Raw genomic sequence first — 14,972 nt, 5'->3', positions numbered from 1 at the left:
ATTTTTGGCGTGGAGAATCCCACAGACAGAGGAGCCTGGTGGGCTACAATCCACGGGGTCACAAAGAGTCAGATACGACTGAGGCAACTTAGCGCGTGCACACACACACTGTCTTTTCAGGGCTGAGGATAGTCACTTTGTTATAAAACAAGGCTGTGCTGACCATAATATAAGCATATTGCAAATCACGGTAGAGATTATTCTTCTGTCTGGAATATTCCTGTTCATCTTTTTAAGACCCAGGTGAATTATGTCCCACCTAAACCTTCTGTGTTCCTATCCATTTCTTCAGGCCTCTCTTCTTCTAATCACATTTGACTATCATCATGTTTTTATGTTTTTCTCACCCATTTGACTGCAACATATTCAAAAAGAGACACTATTTCTGTAATCCCCATGCCTACGTCAGATCTGGAGCAAAATGAATGGTTGATGAATTAGTAAAGAATGAAATCCTCTTATTTTGTTTTCATCCTTCATACATCTGTTATGAATATGTTAGTATTCATTTCTGAAGTTGAGTTTGGGGAGGTGATGGTGGCCGGTGACTGGGGAGTGAGTAAAGGCTCTGGGCTTTTGGGTGTCTATAGATTCTTTCTTTTGGCTGTTGTTCAGCATCTAAAAGCATGTCTAAAAATCTTGGTAATCTTCCTGTTTATTTCCTTCTCTAGGAAGTCCAGCGCTGCACGGCTGATATGAATATCACTGTAGAACATTCCAACCATCCAGATAACAAGCACAAAAACAGATACATCAATATTTTAGCATGTGAGTAATAAACTTTAAACTATCCTCAGCTGCAAGGAAATGAAATCTTCCTGCTGACTCATTACACTTGCAAGTTTACCCCTCATTGGCCTGTCTTCTTCAACAATGTATAAGAAGAAGTGGGGACATCCTCTGCCCCCTTAGTGTTTCATGAAGCTGTCAGATCTCTGCTGCCATAATCAGGCGATCGAAGAAAATGTTCTGAGCTTTACTGTTTTTACATGAAGTGATTTCATATCCAGGGTTGGGAACCAAACTTTAATGTCATGTAGTTATCCTAACATTGTTTTTAACCAGTGAGAGCCAAGCCTTTTGATGCAAATGGAAATACTGACAGCTGAATCGAGGAAGTTGAATTTCAGAGCAGTCTTTCAAAGATTAGGTAACTGGTTTATTCCAGTCCTTGTGGCCTATGTGTTTAGTCCTGTCTAAAACATTTCCAGGGCCATGAGTACCCTGGAAGTTCAGGAGCAAATAAATAAGAGTTCTTCTTACAGAGCCTCAAGGATGCTAGGAGGACAGGCCACTTCTGTGACTGGAAGGCCACTTTTCACAGACACCAAGACTTGACTCACTGGTCGAAAATACACACTTCGATATTAAGGGCAGGAGCACAGATGTTTATGGTTAACATATACTATGATAAGGAACGCAGTACATACAATTTCATGTAATAGTGCATTTAAAGTTACACATTACTGTAGATGGATTTTTAATACTACTTAGTGAGATATAATTTATATAACATACAAAATTCATCCATTTTAAAGATAATTTGGTTTTAAATTTAATTTCAGTGGTTTTTAGTATAAAGAGTTGTACAATCATCACCACTGTCTAATTTTAGAATATTTTAATCGCCCCAACATGAAACCCCTTATCCATGAGCAGTCACTCCTAACTCCTCCTGCTCCCAAGTCCCTGGAAACCACACCTCCTTTCTTTCTCAGTGTATTTGCCTATTCTGAGTATTTCATATGAATGGAATCGGACGATACGTGCCCTTGTGTCTGGCTGCTTCTCCTCCGCATGATGTTGTTAAAATAGACACATGGAGTTGCTTTTATGCCTGAATAATGCTTCATAGTGTAGATACACCATGTTGTGTTTATTCATTTCTCATTTGGTGGACATTCGAGTTGTTGCTACTTTCTGTCATTAATAATGCTGCGATGAACATCTGTGTATAAGGTTTTATATAGACATCTGTTTTCAGTTCTCTGGGGTACATACTTAGGATTAGAATACCTAGGTCATGTGGTAACTTTATGTTTAATATTTTGAGGGACTGCCCAGCTGTTTACCAAAGTGGCTGCACCATTTTACATTCTCAGCAGCAATATATGCAGGTTCTAGTGTTTCCACATCCTTGCCAACACTTGCTACTTTGTTTTTTTCCCCGATAATAGCCATCCTAATGAGCGTGAAGTGGTATCTCACTGTAGTTTTAGTTTTGCTTGGCATTTCCCAATGATTAGTGATGTTGAACATTTTTTCATGTGTCTATCGGCCACCTTTCTGTCTTTTTTAGAGAAATGTCTATTTAGATCCTTTGCTCATTTTTATATATGTTTACTCATCTTTCTATTGAATTCTTGATAAATTCTAGATACAACTATCTTATATATATAATTTGGAAATATTTTCTTACATTCTATGTGTCGTCTTTTCACTTCCTTGATAAATATCCTTTAAAGTACCAACTTTTAAAACCTTGGTGAAACCCAGTTTTGTTTTGTTTTTTTCTTTTGTTTCCTATGCTCTTGTTGTCATATGTAATGAACCAGTGCCTAATCCAAGATCGTAAATATATACCTGGGTTTTTTCGGTCAGCATCTTCTGGTCTTAGCTCTTACATTTAGGTCTTTGACCCGTTTGAGTTAATTTTTGTATACAGTGTGAGGTAGGGGTCCAGCTTCATTCTTCTGTATGTTAATATCCATTTGTCTCAGCACCATTTTTTTAAAAGTTTCTTCTTTCTCCCCATTGAATTGTCTTAAGCACTCCACAGAAAATCAATTGACCATAAGTGTGAGGGTTTATTACCATACTTGCATTTCTTTTCCACTGATCTTTATGTGAGTGTCACACTGTCTTGATTACTTACTGACCATGGCTTTGTAATAAGTTTTGAAATTGGAAACTGAATCCTTCAACTTTAGTCTTCATTGTCAAGATTCTTTTGGCTATTTTGGATCCTTTGTTTTTCATATGAATTTCAGGATCTCCCTGTTACTGCAGAAAGTGTAGCTGGAATTTTAATACAGATTATGTTCATTCTGTAGACTGATATGGGGAACACTGCCATATTAATAGAATTAGCTCTGCCAATTTATGAAGATAGGGCATCTCTCCATTTATGTAAGTCATCTTTTATTTCTTTCAGCCATGCCTTATAATCTGTGTGTTACAAGTATTAAGCTTTCATTGAATCTATTTCTAAGTATATTATTTTTTTTTGCATGGAATTGTTTCCTTCGTGTTTTCAGACTGTGGGTAGAAATGTGATTTCTGTATGTTGACCTTGTATCTTACCAACTTGACTGAGCTTATTTATTAGTTCTAACAGTTGTTTAACACTTATTTCTTATCTTTTTGGTCATAGCCATTCTAAGAGGTGTGAGATGCACATTTCCCTGAAGATTGGTGATGGTTGAGCTCCTTTTCATGTGCCCATTGGCCATCTATATGTCTTCTTTGGGAACATATATATTTAGGTTCTCTGTCTATGTTTTCATCGATTGCTGGTTTTGCCAGCTATTGATTTGTATGAGTTCTTTTTATATTTTGGTCATCAACCCCTTGTCAGACATATGATTTGCAAATACTCTCCCCCATTCAGTAAAGCTGCTTTTTCTTTTGTTGATGCTTCCTTTTGCTGTACAGAAGCTTTTAGTTTGATGTGGTCCCACCTGCTTATTTTTGCTTTTGTTGCTTTTGGTGTCAGACTAAAAATAATCACTGCCAAGACCTATGTCAAGGAGCTTTCTCTTCTGTTCTCCCCTAGGAGTTTTATGATTTCAGGCCTTAAATTCAGTTTCAATCCATTTTGACTTAGTTTTTATGTATGTTGTACTATAGTAATCCAGTTTCATTCTTTTGCATATGACTGCCCATTTTTCCCAGCCCCACTTATTGAAGAGACTGTCCTTTCCCCATTGTGTGTTCTTGGCTTCTTTGCCACAAATAGATTGATTGTGTATGTGTGGGTTTATTTCTGGACTCTCTAATCTATTTCATTGATATATGTGTCTGTCTTTATGCAAGTACTTTTCAAATTATTATAGCTTTGTAATATAATTTGAAACCAGGGGTGTGATTCCTCCAGCCTTCTTTCTCAAGATTGCTTTGGCTGTTTGAGTCCTTTTTGGTTCCATACACATTTTAGGATTGTTTGTTCTGTTTCTGTGGAAAGTGGCATTGGAATTTTGATAGGGGTTGCTCTGAATCTGTAGATTGATTTGGGTAATATGGACATGTTAACAATAGTAGTTCTTCTAGTCCATCCATGAGCACAGCCTATCTTTCCATTTATTTGTGTCTTCAGTTTCCTTTTAGTGTTTTAGAGTTTTCAACATACAGGTCTTTCACCTCATTAGATAAGTTTATTCCTAGGTATTTTCTTCTTTTTGAGACAATAATAAATGGGATTTTTTTCTCAATTTAACTTTCTGATAATTCATTCTTAGTGTATAGAAATTCAGTAGATTTCTGTGTGTTGATTTTGTGTGTTGCAACTTTACCAAATTCCTTTATTAGTTCTAACAGTTTTTTCATGGAGTCTTCGTAGTCTTCTATATATAATGTCATGTCATCCGCAAATGGTGACAGTTTCACTCCTTCCTTTCAGTTTGGATGTTTTTCATTTCTTTTTCTTGCCTAAATGCTCTGGCTAGGACTTCCAACACCATGACAAATACAAATGGCAAGAATGGACATCCTTGTCTTGTCCCCATTCTTAGAGGGAAAACTTTCAGCTTTTCATCGTTGAGTATGTTAGCTGTGGACTTGTCTTATATGACCTTAGGGTTTCTGTGTACAACCTTATGTCATCTGTGAGTATAGTTTTACTTCTAGAAAAAGGTTTAAAAGAACTGAAAGTCATCTTTTAATAAGAGTATTTGTTTCAGTTATCTGAGAGAATGAAGAGGAGAAAAAGAGAACAAGGAAGAAGAGTCAAGCTTTACTTTTCTCATCAGTCTTTGGATGGATTGACTTGGGAAGCGTTTGTTGACCAACTCAGTCAAGGCTCACCTCTCTGAGATTGTGAGGAATTGTGCATCTACAGACCTCATATCTGACCACAGAAGTCAGGCAGAGATATACACATATATATGCCTCACATATGTCCACATCACTCTCTCCACCATGGCAACCTCTACTTCTAGTGACCTCACTGCCTTAGCTAAAAGTATGTGGCAAAGAGGGAGGAAGTCAGAGCAACTCTGTGTGATGTGCTCAAGGGTCATCATACTTTGCCAGAAAACCACCATTTCTGGTTAGATGTGTTTGTACTTTCACAAGTTTACTTGAGGTATAATTTTCACAAATTCAAATTAGATGTTTTATTTTCACAAGTTCAGAGAGTTAGATTTTGGTACTATCTTGGCTACTTGGTCAGATTCTGGGCACATCACCCATCACTTTGGCCTTCCCCTATACTAATGCTTTCATATAGCAGAGAATAGCATGGAAGTGTCATGGAACAAGTAGAATTAGTCCATGAATGTGCTGGATACACAATATAGGAAGAGCCTTTTCTCATGGAACCATCACACCTTTCAAAGCAGACGTGTATGCCACCTCCAGTCTTTTATCTTTTTTAGCCAGTCTTTTACCTTTTTGATTGACTATGAAGGATGCACCTTGAGTATGTGTTCTTATTTGTCTTTCTGTGAAACAACAATATAAGGCTACAAAGAGTTTGAATCCAGATGCCTTAGGAGAATATTTTCGTGTGGGGCCCCTGTTTAGATTCAACAGGCAGCCCCTGTTTAGATTCACTGCAGTCTGTGCATTTCTCAGCACAAAAGCAGTTCACAGTTCAAGAATGTGGAGGGCTTCCCAGAAGTGCATGATGTAGTCTGAGGTCAGTAATGTCCACGCTAATCCACTCATTGGACTTCTTTTCAAGCTAGCCTTTTATGATCATGATTATAAACAGGAATGTAAATCAGCTTTTGCCCATTCTCTTTCTAGCTAGGGGGGAAAAAAAAAGTATGACCTCAGCTTGCTTCTGTTTGTTACCTTATAAATACAAGCTCCTTCTGTTGGACAACCAGAGGCACGTATCAGCACTCACCTTTTGTTCACAGGCAAAGGTTAAGTGGGTCTTGAATCTGATCATGGACTTCAGATGCCCGTGATGAGATTACTCTGAGAAGCAAGCTCCAGTTCCCTCAGTTACTCAGGGTGCTGGGGAGTCCAGCTGAGTGGCATCACCCAAAAATTGATGTTCTGGATTTGATATAAGAAGCACCTTTTTATATCTGTATCAATGGACAGAGGGGATGGAACATAGGTATTCAAAAATCTTGGAAATTTCTTTTAAAATGTAGGATATGGGAGTTTCAGAGGGTTGCATCTTAAATCATTTTACATGAATTAATAAGGACCAACATTTCATTTCTTGCATATCAGCCCTCACAGGTCAGAGCATGCGGTGGGAGTGTCCCCGTGATATGGAGATGGGTTCGAATGCTGTAGCTTTGACGTTTTAGTTTGTTCTTCTGCCCAAAGGTTTCTCGGGGCGCCCTGGGAGATGCCACGTTGCCTCTCTGCTTTGTTGTGTGCTTTAGAATGCTGCTAGTTTCTGAATCATACATTTTGTTTTCGCTTTTTTTTTCTTTCTTACCCTCTATAGATGATCACAGTAGGGTGAAGTTAAGACCTTTACCAGGAAAAGACTCTAAGCACAGCGACTACATTAATGCAAACTATGTCGACGTAAGTCGGAAATGTTTTCCTAAACCTGTTTCTGATAAATGAAGAGTGCTGCTGAGACGGTTGAATGTGTTTTCGTACTGCACGGAGCGTTCATGGAAAACGCAGCCTACTCAGTGTGGAAGGCACTTGAATTGTTTACCCGCTCTGTCGTGTTGCTCTCATCTTACTGTGCGCTGTGTCTTCTTTGAAGGGTTACAACAAAGCGAAGGCCTACATCGCCACCCAGGGACCGTTAAAGTCCACGTTTGAAGACTTCTGGAGGATGATTTGGGAACAAAACACTGGAATCATTGTCATGATTACAAACCTCGTGGAGAAAGGAAGAGTAAGAACTTTTACTCATGTACCTTCATTCAAAAAATTACTTGGGGAGCGTCTGCTGTGGGGCAGAAACTTGGTAAGGCCAAAAGAGTTAGAGAAATGAGAAGTGTCCTCCATGCCAGGAAGGTGGGCTCTTACCAGAGTGGATTAAACATGATGATCAAGGTGAACAGGGTATCTTTAGGTGTTAATCTGTCTTTCTGAAATAGATTAACAATACATTTATAAAAGGCTTTTAAAAAAAAGATGAATAAGGTATTAATTAGGAGGATGCTGCAAAATGCATGGATGTATTCTATAGTACAGATATCTTTTTAAAGAGCTAATGTTTGAGGTGAGATTTAAGCAATGAAAGAGAAGGCAGGACATTCTAAGTACAGTGGATAGAAAGGAAAAAGTAGGGACGGTGGAAGAAACAGTATATAGTCAAGGAACTACTAGTAGTTCAAATCCAGGGGAGTAAAGACTGCTTCAACACCTCGACCATCACTAAGAGAATCTTTTTTTAAGATGATGAGTCATATTTTAACTTATCGGATTTTGAACTTACATTAGATATTAATTAATTAATGGGATGGAATAGAATAAGGTTCCAGGCTCTAGTCCCTTACTCAGAATCACTACTGCCTCACTTCGTGGAGTCAAAATTGGTGACCAGTTTTTAACACAAAGGCTGTCACAGTTATAAGAGATTTCCTTTTTTCCCCCCTTAGTGTATTTAGCCACATATGGTATGGCATATCAGATCTTAGTTCCCCAATGAGGGATCCTGCCTGCACCCCCTGCATTCCAAGTGCAGAATGTTAACCACTGGGCCACCAGAAGTTCCACAAGAGACTTTCTTTTACCTGTAAATGCAGGCCAACCTCCCAAATGACACTTAAACTTCCTTGGCAACATATCATACCTACATTTTGTATGGGTCGAATATATAGGACTTTTCTTAGACCCTCTTTAAGGTACATCATGAGATGCAGGATGGTATTCCTGCATTCCTCAAATGATCTAGCCCACATGTGTCCCAAGATTAACCTCTGCAGGGGTCACAGCTGCCTCCCAGGACTTAAGCCCATTCATTCCTGATTTAGTCAGCCACATAGTGATAGTACCTGTGTTTCAACACTGCCGTTTGAAATCACATTACCAACAGTGGAATTGTGGTATCGATTGCAGTTATAATTTACAACTTTATTAATCTTTTTTTGCAGCGAAAATGTGATCAGTATTGGCCCACAGAGAACAGTGAGGAGTATGGAAACATTATTGTCACCCTGAAGAGCACAAAAGTACACGCCTGCTATACTGTTCGTCGTTTCTCAGTCAGAAATACAAAAGTGAAAAAGGTACTGAAGGGGTTGGGTGGGCTGCCAGGGCGTCTCTTTTTAAACTAGTATGAAAATCACGGTGCGACCAAGGCCAACTCTCATAACCAACTTGGTTTTTTAAAAAAAGTATTTTTGAAACGTTTTCTCACAACTCTCTTGATTGACATCAGTGTATGGTGTGAAAGATATTGGCAAAGCACATAATAGAATTTAACTGGCCTGATTGAGTTCTTCAATCTCTTCATGAAGGAGGCTTCATTTGGGGTGGGGGAGGGACCAAAGGTCCTCTGAGGTTTTGGTAACCAGCAAATATGACAGCATCTGTTTGGTAATTTAGCTTTTTAAATATACTTTTCTGACAGCTTTAAAGCATTGTTTCCCAAAGTGTATCCCAAGGAATACTAGCCCTGCAATATGCTTGCAAAACTCAAATTCTGTGATTCAGTAAGTGTGGAAAATGAGTACTACATGAGCCTGAATTCTCCCTTAAAAATTTACAAGGAAAACAAGTACCCAGAGTGCCAGAGTAAGGAAATCGATGTAACTTTGTCGTGTTTCCTAATGTGATTTAACAATAAAAGTACCATTACCATCCTGAGAATCACACTTATGGAAATGCCACTTTCAAGTTTTCTCAGTTTCTCTTGTTGAAAATCCACTGTCCCATTGAGACTCATAGATCACTGTAGCAGTACTAGGAACTCAGGACAGATGCTCATTAGGACAATGTGGAGTGTCACTTACTCTGTGGAGGCTTCGGTAGGCAGCTGTTGGTAGCAATGGCTCCTCATTTATTTTTCTAGGCTTGGGCATCTTTGGGAATGTGATAAAACTGTCTGCCCCAGAAGAATTCACATTTACTCAGGTTTTCATATACAATTTCAGTGGCTCTGAAGCCCATTCATGGTCCAAGGTTAACAGTCCTTTGCATGTATAGTTTTCTTCCCAAGAACGGCCGAAGTATTATAAAGATCAGTAGCACTGTCTTTATCTGTGTTCTCTCTACCAGAGTTGTGAGTTGGTTCAAGCTAACCAATAACCAGTTTATACTCATGAAGTATAACATCCATTAGTCATGCAAACACCTCAGGTATTTAAATATGGCCCACTTGCTCTTATTTTAGAAATAGCTTAGGTCAGAGGAGGATATCAAATAGGAATGTCAGGTGTTTTGCACACTGACAGTAGTAACTGAAAATGAGGAAGAAAAAGAAAAAGGAGAGGCGACTGGAGAATTAATAATCAAGGACATCCAAGCCCTGTAGCACGGGGCCAAGCACTCTACAATGTTCAATGTCGATGGGTTAATGTCCCTGAATCATCAAAAACATTTTTAAATTTTACAGGTATTGATGATAATAATAATAATAAAACACGTCACAGCAACTGATCTGTTTGAGGAAGATGGTCAACCAAAGTGGTTGAAATGTAAAACGTTCAGCCACTTAAAGGAAAACAACTCTAAAAAATTCATCTTGAAAGGGACAGATAAATTGACTGTTGCCCTGGACTCTAGAGGTTGAGAAGGATCTTCCCCACACTTCCCGGAGGTTGCACAGCACCCGCCCTGAGGCTCCTAAAGGATCGGCCTAGACAGCGGAGAAGGAATGGGAGTCCTGGCACACAGTCAGAGGAGCTGGGGCAGGAAGTCAGGAGATGGAAGTTGTTTAGTTGCTGAGTCGTGTCAGACTCTCTGCGACCCCATGGACTGCAGCCCGCCAGCCTCCTCTGTCCATGGAATTTTCTAGGCAAGAAGACTGGAGTGGGTTGCCATTCCCTTCTCCAGGGGATCTTCCTGACCCAGAGACAGAACCCCGTGTCTCCTGCACTGGCAGGTGGTACCGCTGAGCCATCAGGGAAGCACCTAGCAAATAGAAACCTTGTAGGCAAATTACTGAGCTCTTTGGATAGGTGCAGATCCAGAAAAACGAAATACGAAGCATTCATTCTTGGTGCAGACTGAAACCATATTCTCTTCTATGAGGTATCTGAGCCTTCTCATCCCGCTGGGTCATGTCCTCATCTGTGGCCTGAGAGGACCACAGAGAGGATGTCAGCATTAGGGCAAATGGGAACAGAGGTGGCGATTCCTGCCGTCCTTACAGCATCTTCATCTAGAATGCCCGCTCTCGGCTTAAAGACATCCTTTCTTGCCTTTCTCTCAGGGTCAGAAGGGAAATCCCAAGGGGCGGCAGAATGAACGCACAGTGATCCAGTACCACTACACGCAGTGGCCCGACATGGGGGTTCCGGAGTACGCCCTCCCGGTCCTGACCTTCGTGCGGAGGTCCTCAGCCGCCCGCACGCCGGAGATGGGCCCTGCGCTGGTGCATTGCAGGTGAGGAGCCGGCGGACTGGGAAGAGCAGGGGCTGTGGGCCTTGGGAACCGGGGCCACTGTGGGCCTGCCGCTGCTTTGTTTGACACAGAAATAGAGTCTTCCACCCAAAACTGGGACCGGCGAGACTTGTCAGGGTTAAAGGAGGTCACTATAGTCCTCGAACAGTAAGAAAGCAGCTGCTGTTTGTGAGGGTAAAACAGAATGAACTCTTAGAGGGTAAGTCTCCAGTTTTTATAATACCATCTCATTATTGATAAAATCCAGTGTTATTTTATAAGGCAGTTGTTGGTAGCTCCTAATATATAAGGAAATGGCAACCCACTCCAGTACTCTTGCCTGGAGAATCCCATGGACGGAGGAGCCTGGTGGGCTACAGTCCACGGGGTCGCAAAGAGTCGGACACGACTGAGCGACTTAACTAACTAACTAATATATAAAAACCATAAACACAAGATTAGAACTCCCCACACTAGAAACTTTGTGGCTTTTTGTTGTTGTTGTTTGGTGTTTAATTTTTACTGAAGTATAGTTGCTTTAGAGTGTTTGTTAGTTTCTGCTGTAACATCAAAGTGAATCAGCTGTATGTATACATTTATCCCCTGTTTTTTGCATTTCCTTTCCATTTAGGTCACCACAGAGCATTGAAGAGCTTTTGAGTTTTTGAATGTGGCTTTTCTGTAGGGTTCCTTCAAAGAATAGTATTTATTTTCTGGGTAGAAGGCTTTGAGCTTATCGGTACTATATAAAATACCTTTGTAAAGCACGTATAAAGCTTGTTTTCCCTTCTAAACTACCTTAAACAACCTTAGTAAATAGTAACATTAATGCTCAGTTGTGTCCGACTCTGCGACCCCATACCCTCCAGGCTCCTCTGCCCGTGGCATTTCTCAAGCAAGAATACTGGAGTGGGTTGCCATTTCCTTCTCCAGGGGAATCTCCCCAACCCAGGGATTGAACCCATGTCTCTTGTGTCTCCTGCATTGGCAGGTGGATTCTTTACGCTGAGCCATCTGGAAATCAACCTCAGCTGGTTGTTTAAAAATGCTTTTATTGTATTTTTAAAATTTTTTTATTGAAGGATAATTGCTTTACAGAATCTTGTTGTTTTCTGTCAAACCTCAACATGAATCAGCCACAGGTATACATACATCCCCTCCCTTCTGAGCCTCCCTCCCGTCTCCCTCCCCATCCCACCCCTCTAGGTTCATACAGAGCCCGTTTGGGTTTCCTGAGCTGTGCTGGATGGCTTGGCTCTGGCGTTCAGACAGATGTTGCTGCTTCTGTGATGTATGTTACACGGCCGCACAGCTTCCCTGGCACGTCTTTGAGGCAGCTCCCCTAACAGGTGCCCACAGAGCAGCAGGGGTCGAACCTGTCTTCTGTTCAGAGTGCCATGAGAACGCTCCATTTTTGCTAATCCATTTACAATCGCTAAAATAGAAGAGAGTCTACCAGAGAGCTTGTGTATCAGCAGAGTTGTGTCAGACGGGGAACCTGCTAGAGGGATAGGGGCAGAGATTCTGCCAAAAAGAAGTTTGTTGTTCAATATGGCAGAACTCGGGTCTCCCTGGGGGTCTCTCCTAGTCCACCTCTGGATTATGAAAGGAAAGTATCCTTTTCAGCAGGAACTTGCCAATACTGAGCCCACTGGGGAGTCTGGAGAGCAGAAAGCGGGTGTGTTGAAAGGACGATGGGCTCCCCCAGGATCGCTGGGGGAGCGGGAGACCCAAGTGATGCCTCCGTGGGAGTGGTTCTGGTGTGGGCATGCGGCTGCCAGGAGGGATGCCTTGGGCTCCCTGGCATCATGGACTTAGATCCTTTTGCTTGAGCTACAAGGAAGGCCAAGAAAGCTCGTATGTAACTTACATATATATATATATTTTTTTTTTTAAGTATACATAGTCTCTATTTTCATACAAGGTATGAAGGTAGTCTTCCCTCCACATCAAGACTCAAGAGGGAGGAAGGACCCTCTTGTGGTTTGTGGATACCCTCCATACATCGTAACCTGCGCCAGGTCCCCCAAACAATGGGGTTACTTCTCAGGGCCTCAGAGGCCCGGAGGCTGTCTCTGCAGTCCGTGTGCCGGGCCCGAGCAGCAGGGGTGCTAGCTGAGCATCTGCCTCTCTTCCAGCGCTGGTGTGGGCAGGACAGGTACCTACATCGTCATTGACAGCATGCTGCAACAGATAAAAGACAAAAGCACAGTCAACGTCCTGGGATTCCTGAAGCATATCAGGACTCAGCGCAACTACCTCGTCCAGACTGAGGTGAGGAGAGACGGCTGCCCCCGTGGGCTTCCCGTGAGCTGGAGCGGAAGGGTGAGGGAGCGTCAGCAGACAGGGCCGGGAGGAACCCACAGGGGTTGGGATGGGAAGCTGTCCTGACGAGGATATCTGGTCGTTCCCCACTTCTGTGCGGATGTGAAATGAAGCCGGGACACTGTACCTAGTGCTGTGTGTTTGCTGCTCTGGGAGTTAAACTCTCTGGCCCCAGAGGATGGTTCTAAAGCCCTCCAGGGAACACGCATTTCCCCGCTGCGTGTTCGGGGCGTGGTGTGGAGTACAGAACCAAGCTAATGCAGTCCCTGCCCTCAAGTCGCCTCTGGCGGATTAGGAAGTGAGCACTGAGGGAATTCACAGAGAGGTCCCTGCCCGGGAAGAGCTCCCTGAAGGCAGAGTTCCTGCAGGAAACAGGTGGTATAGCTCACCTCGGTGGCCGTCTCGCCCTCTGCCTTTCAGGAGCAGTACATCTTCATCCACGATGCCTTGTTGGAAGCCATTCTCGGGAAGGAGACTGAAGTGTCTTCCAGTCAGCTGCATAGTTACGTTAACAGCATCCTCATCCCAGGAGTCGGGGGCAAGACACGGCTGGAGAAACAGTTCAAGGTAGTGCTTTGAATGCATTTCTCTGGGCAAAAATCAAGGAGGCAAAGAAATGCCTTGAGTTGAGGGGTCGTGTCTTTTCGGCATGAATGTTTAGACTGAGATGGATGACTTGGTGTCCTCCTGAGATGTAATACACGGGAAAATCAGGGAAAATCAAGCTGCGGCTTGTTTGTAGCTGTCTGAGTACAGAGTGCTGCGCTGCATTTTCTTCTGTGAAGTTTACAACTTACTTGAACGTAAACACTTGCCCCTGGCCACAGTGACATAATATGTTGTTAGTTGTTTCAATCAAAAAAAAAAAAAATCCCCTGTATTTTTTCTGACCTAATTTATCTTACCCTTATGAAGAACGGCTATTTGTTGACATTATCTTAAAAGCTGAGCTCTTTGAAAGACTATCCCAGTGGATGATTTAAAAACTAAAAAAAGACTTACTAAGCAATACTAGAGAAAAGGTTAATTTTTCCTAAATGGGGTTTTATATCTTTGATAGGGGCACAAGGTGGGAAGACAGTTAGGGTTATACGGAATTGAATGAAATAAGGTGAAGAGAGAGACTGTAAGAACTATTAAAGTAATTAAGTTCAGAGCAGCTCAGCCATCTCAAAAGTACTGAATGCCTCCTACTTAGTAGTCTCTCATTAGACTTTAAAATCTGTCTTTTTTGTACATTGTTCTATTTCTCATTTTGTGTCAAGATAAAAAGAAGGAGATGAATCGCTGCAGTTTTCATTTTCATGGTAAAACTTTCCATAGACACTGAAACCTTCCTTTGAATCTCAGCTGAAGAAATGAGACTGTCAAGCAAATGATAACAAGTGACATGAAATGAAAAATAGATTAATTTCACCAGGTTCAGTCATAACAACTTTACATTTCCAGGTCTCCTTTTATAATGTCCTACCCACTCTAAAAACCATTCAGTTAATTAATAGTGAGGACATAGTGTCTTATTTCGAATGTTGAAAATGCATTCTTAAAAAATTATTATTTCTTTTTTTAAAAAAATCATTTTTTATTGGGGCAGAGCCAGTTAACAATGTTGTGATAGTTTAAGGGGGACAGCAAAGGGACTCAGCCATCTACAGACACGTATCCATGCTCCCCCAGACGCCCCTCCCATCCGGGCTGCCACATAACATTGAGCAGAGTTCCCTGGGCTATACGGTAACTCCTTGTTAGTTGTCTATTTTAAATATAGCAGTGTTGAGTACCAATATTTTTTAAATTCTGCCTTTTGTTTCTGAAACATTTGTTTATACCTTGTTTTAAAAAATTCATCAAAGGAGAAGGGGTTGTTTATTCTTTTACAGGTATAGAACTTACCTAGAAAGAAAACACAAGAAACAGAAACTCAGGCTGCCTCCAGGGCCCTGGACAGTGTA

The 14,972-nt window shown here is 41.5% G+C and overlaps 1 protein-coding gene across 3 annotated transcripts in view; it reads left to right on the top strand.

The window, feature by feature from the left end:
• Window positions 1-14,972, top strand: part of PTPRG (protein tyrosine phosphatase receptor type G) — a 747,715-nt gene that overhangs the window by 710,111 nt on the left and 22,632 nt on the right. For all 3 annotated transcript variants that reach the window (XM_043885370.1, XM_043885371.1, XM_043885369.1), the window contains 7 exons: window positions 672-768; window positions 6,632-6,714; window positions 6,905-7,039; window positions 8,244-8,378; window positions 10,526-10,698; window positions 12,834-12,969; window positions 13,441-13,587. In XM_043885370.1, coding sequence (XP_043741305.1) covers window positions 672-768; window positions 6,632-6,714; window positions 6,905-7,039; window positions 8,244-8,378; window positions 10,526-10,698; window positions 12,834-12,969; window positions 13,441-13,587 — 906 coding nt within the window. The remainder of the gene's footprint in view (window positions 1-671; window positions 769-6,631; window positions 6,715-6,904; window positions 7,040-8,243; window positions 8,379-10,525; window positions 10,699-12,833; window positions 12,970-13,440; window positions 13,588-14,972) is intronic.

Source organism: Cervus elaphus, chromosome 24 (assembly GCF_910594005.1).
Source record: "Cervus elaphus chromosome 24, mCerEla1.1, whole genome shotgun sequence".
NCBI lineage: Eukaryota > Metazoa > Chordata > Mammalia > Artiodactyla > Cervidae > Cervus > Cervus elaphus.
The sequence above is the reverse complement of the archived record's forward strand: the minus strand, read 5'-3'. Positions and strand labels throughout refer to the sequence as shown.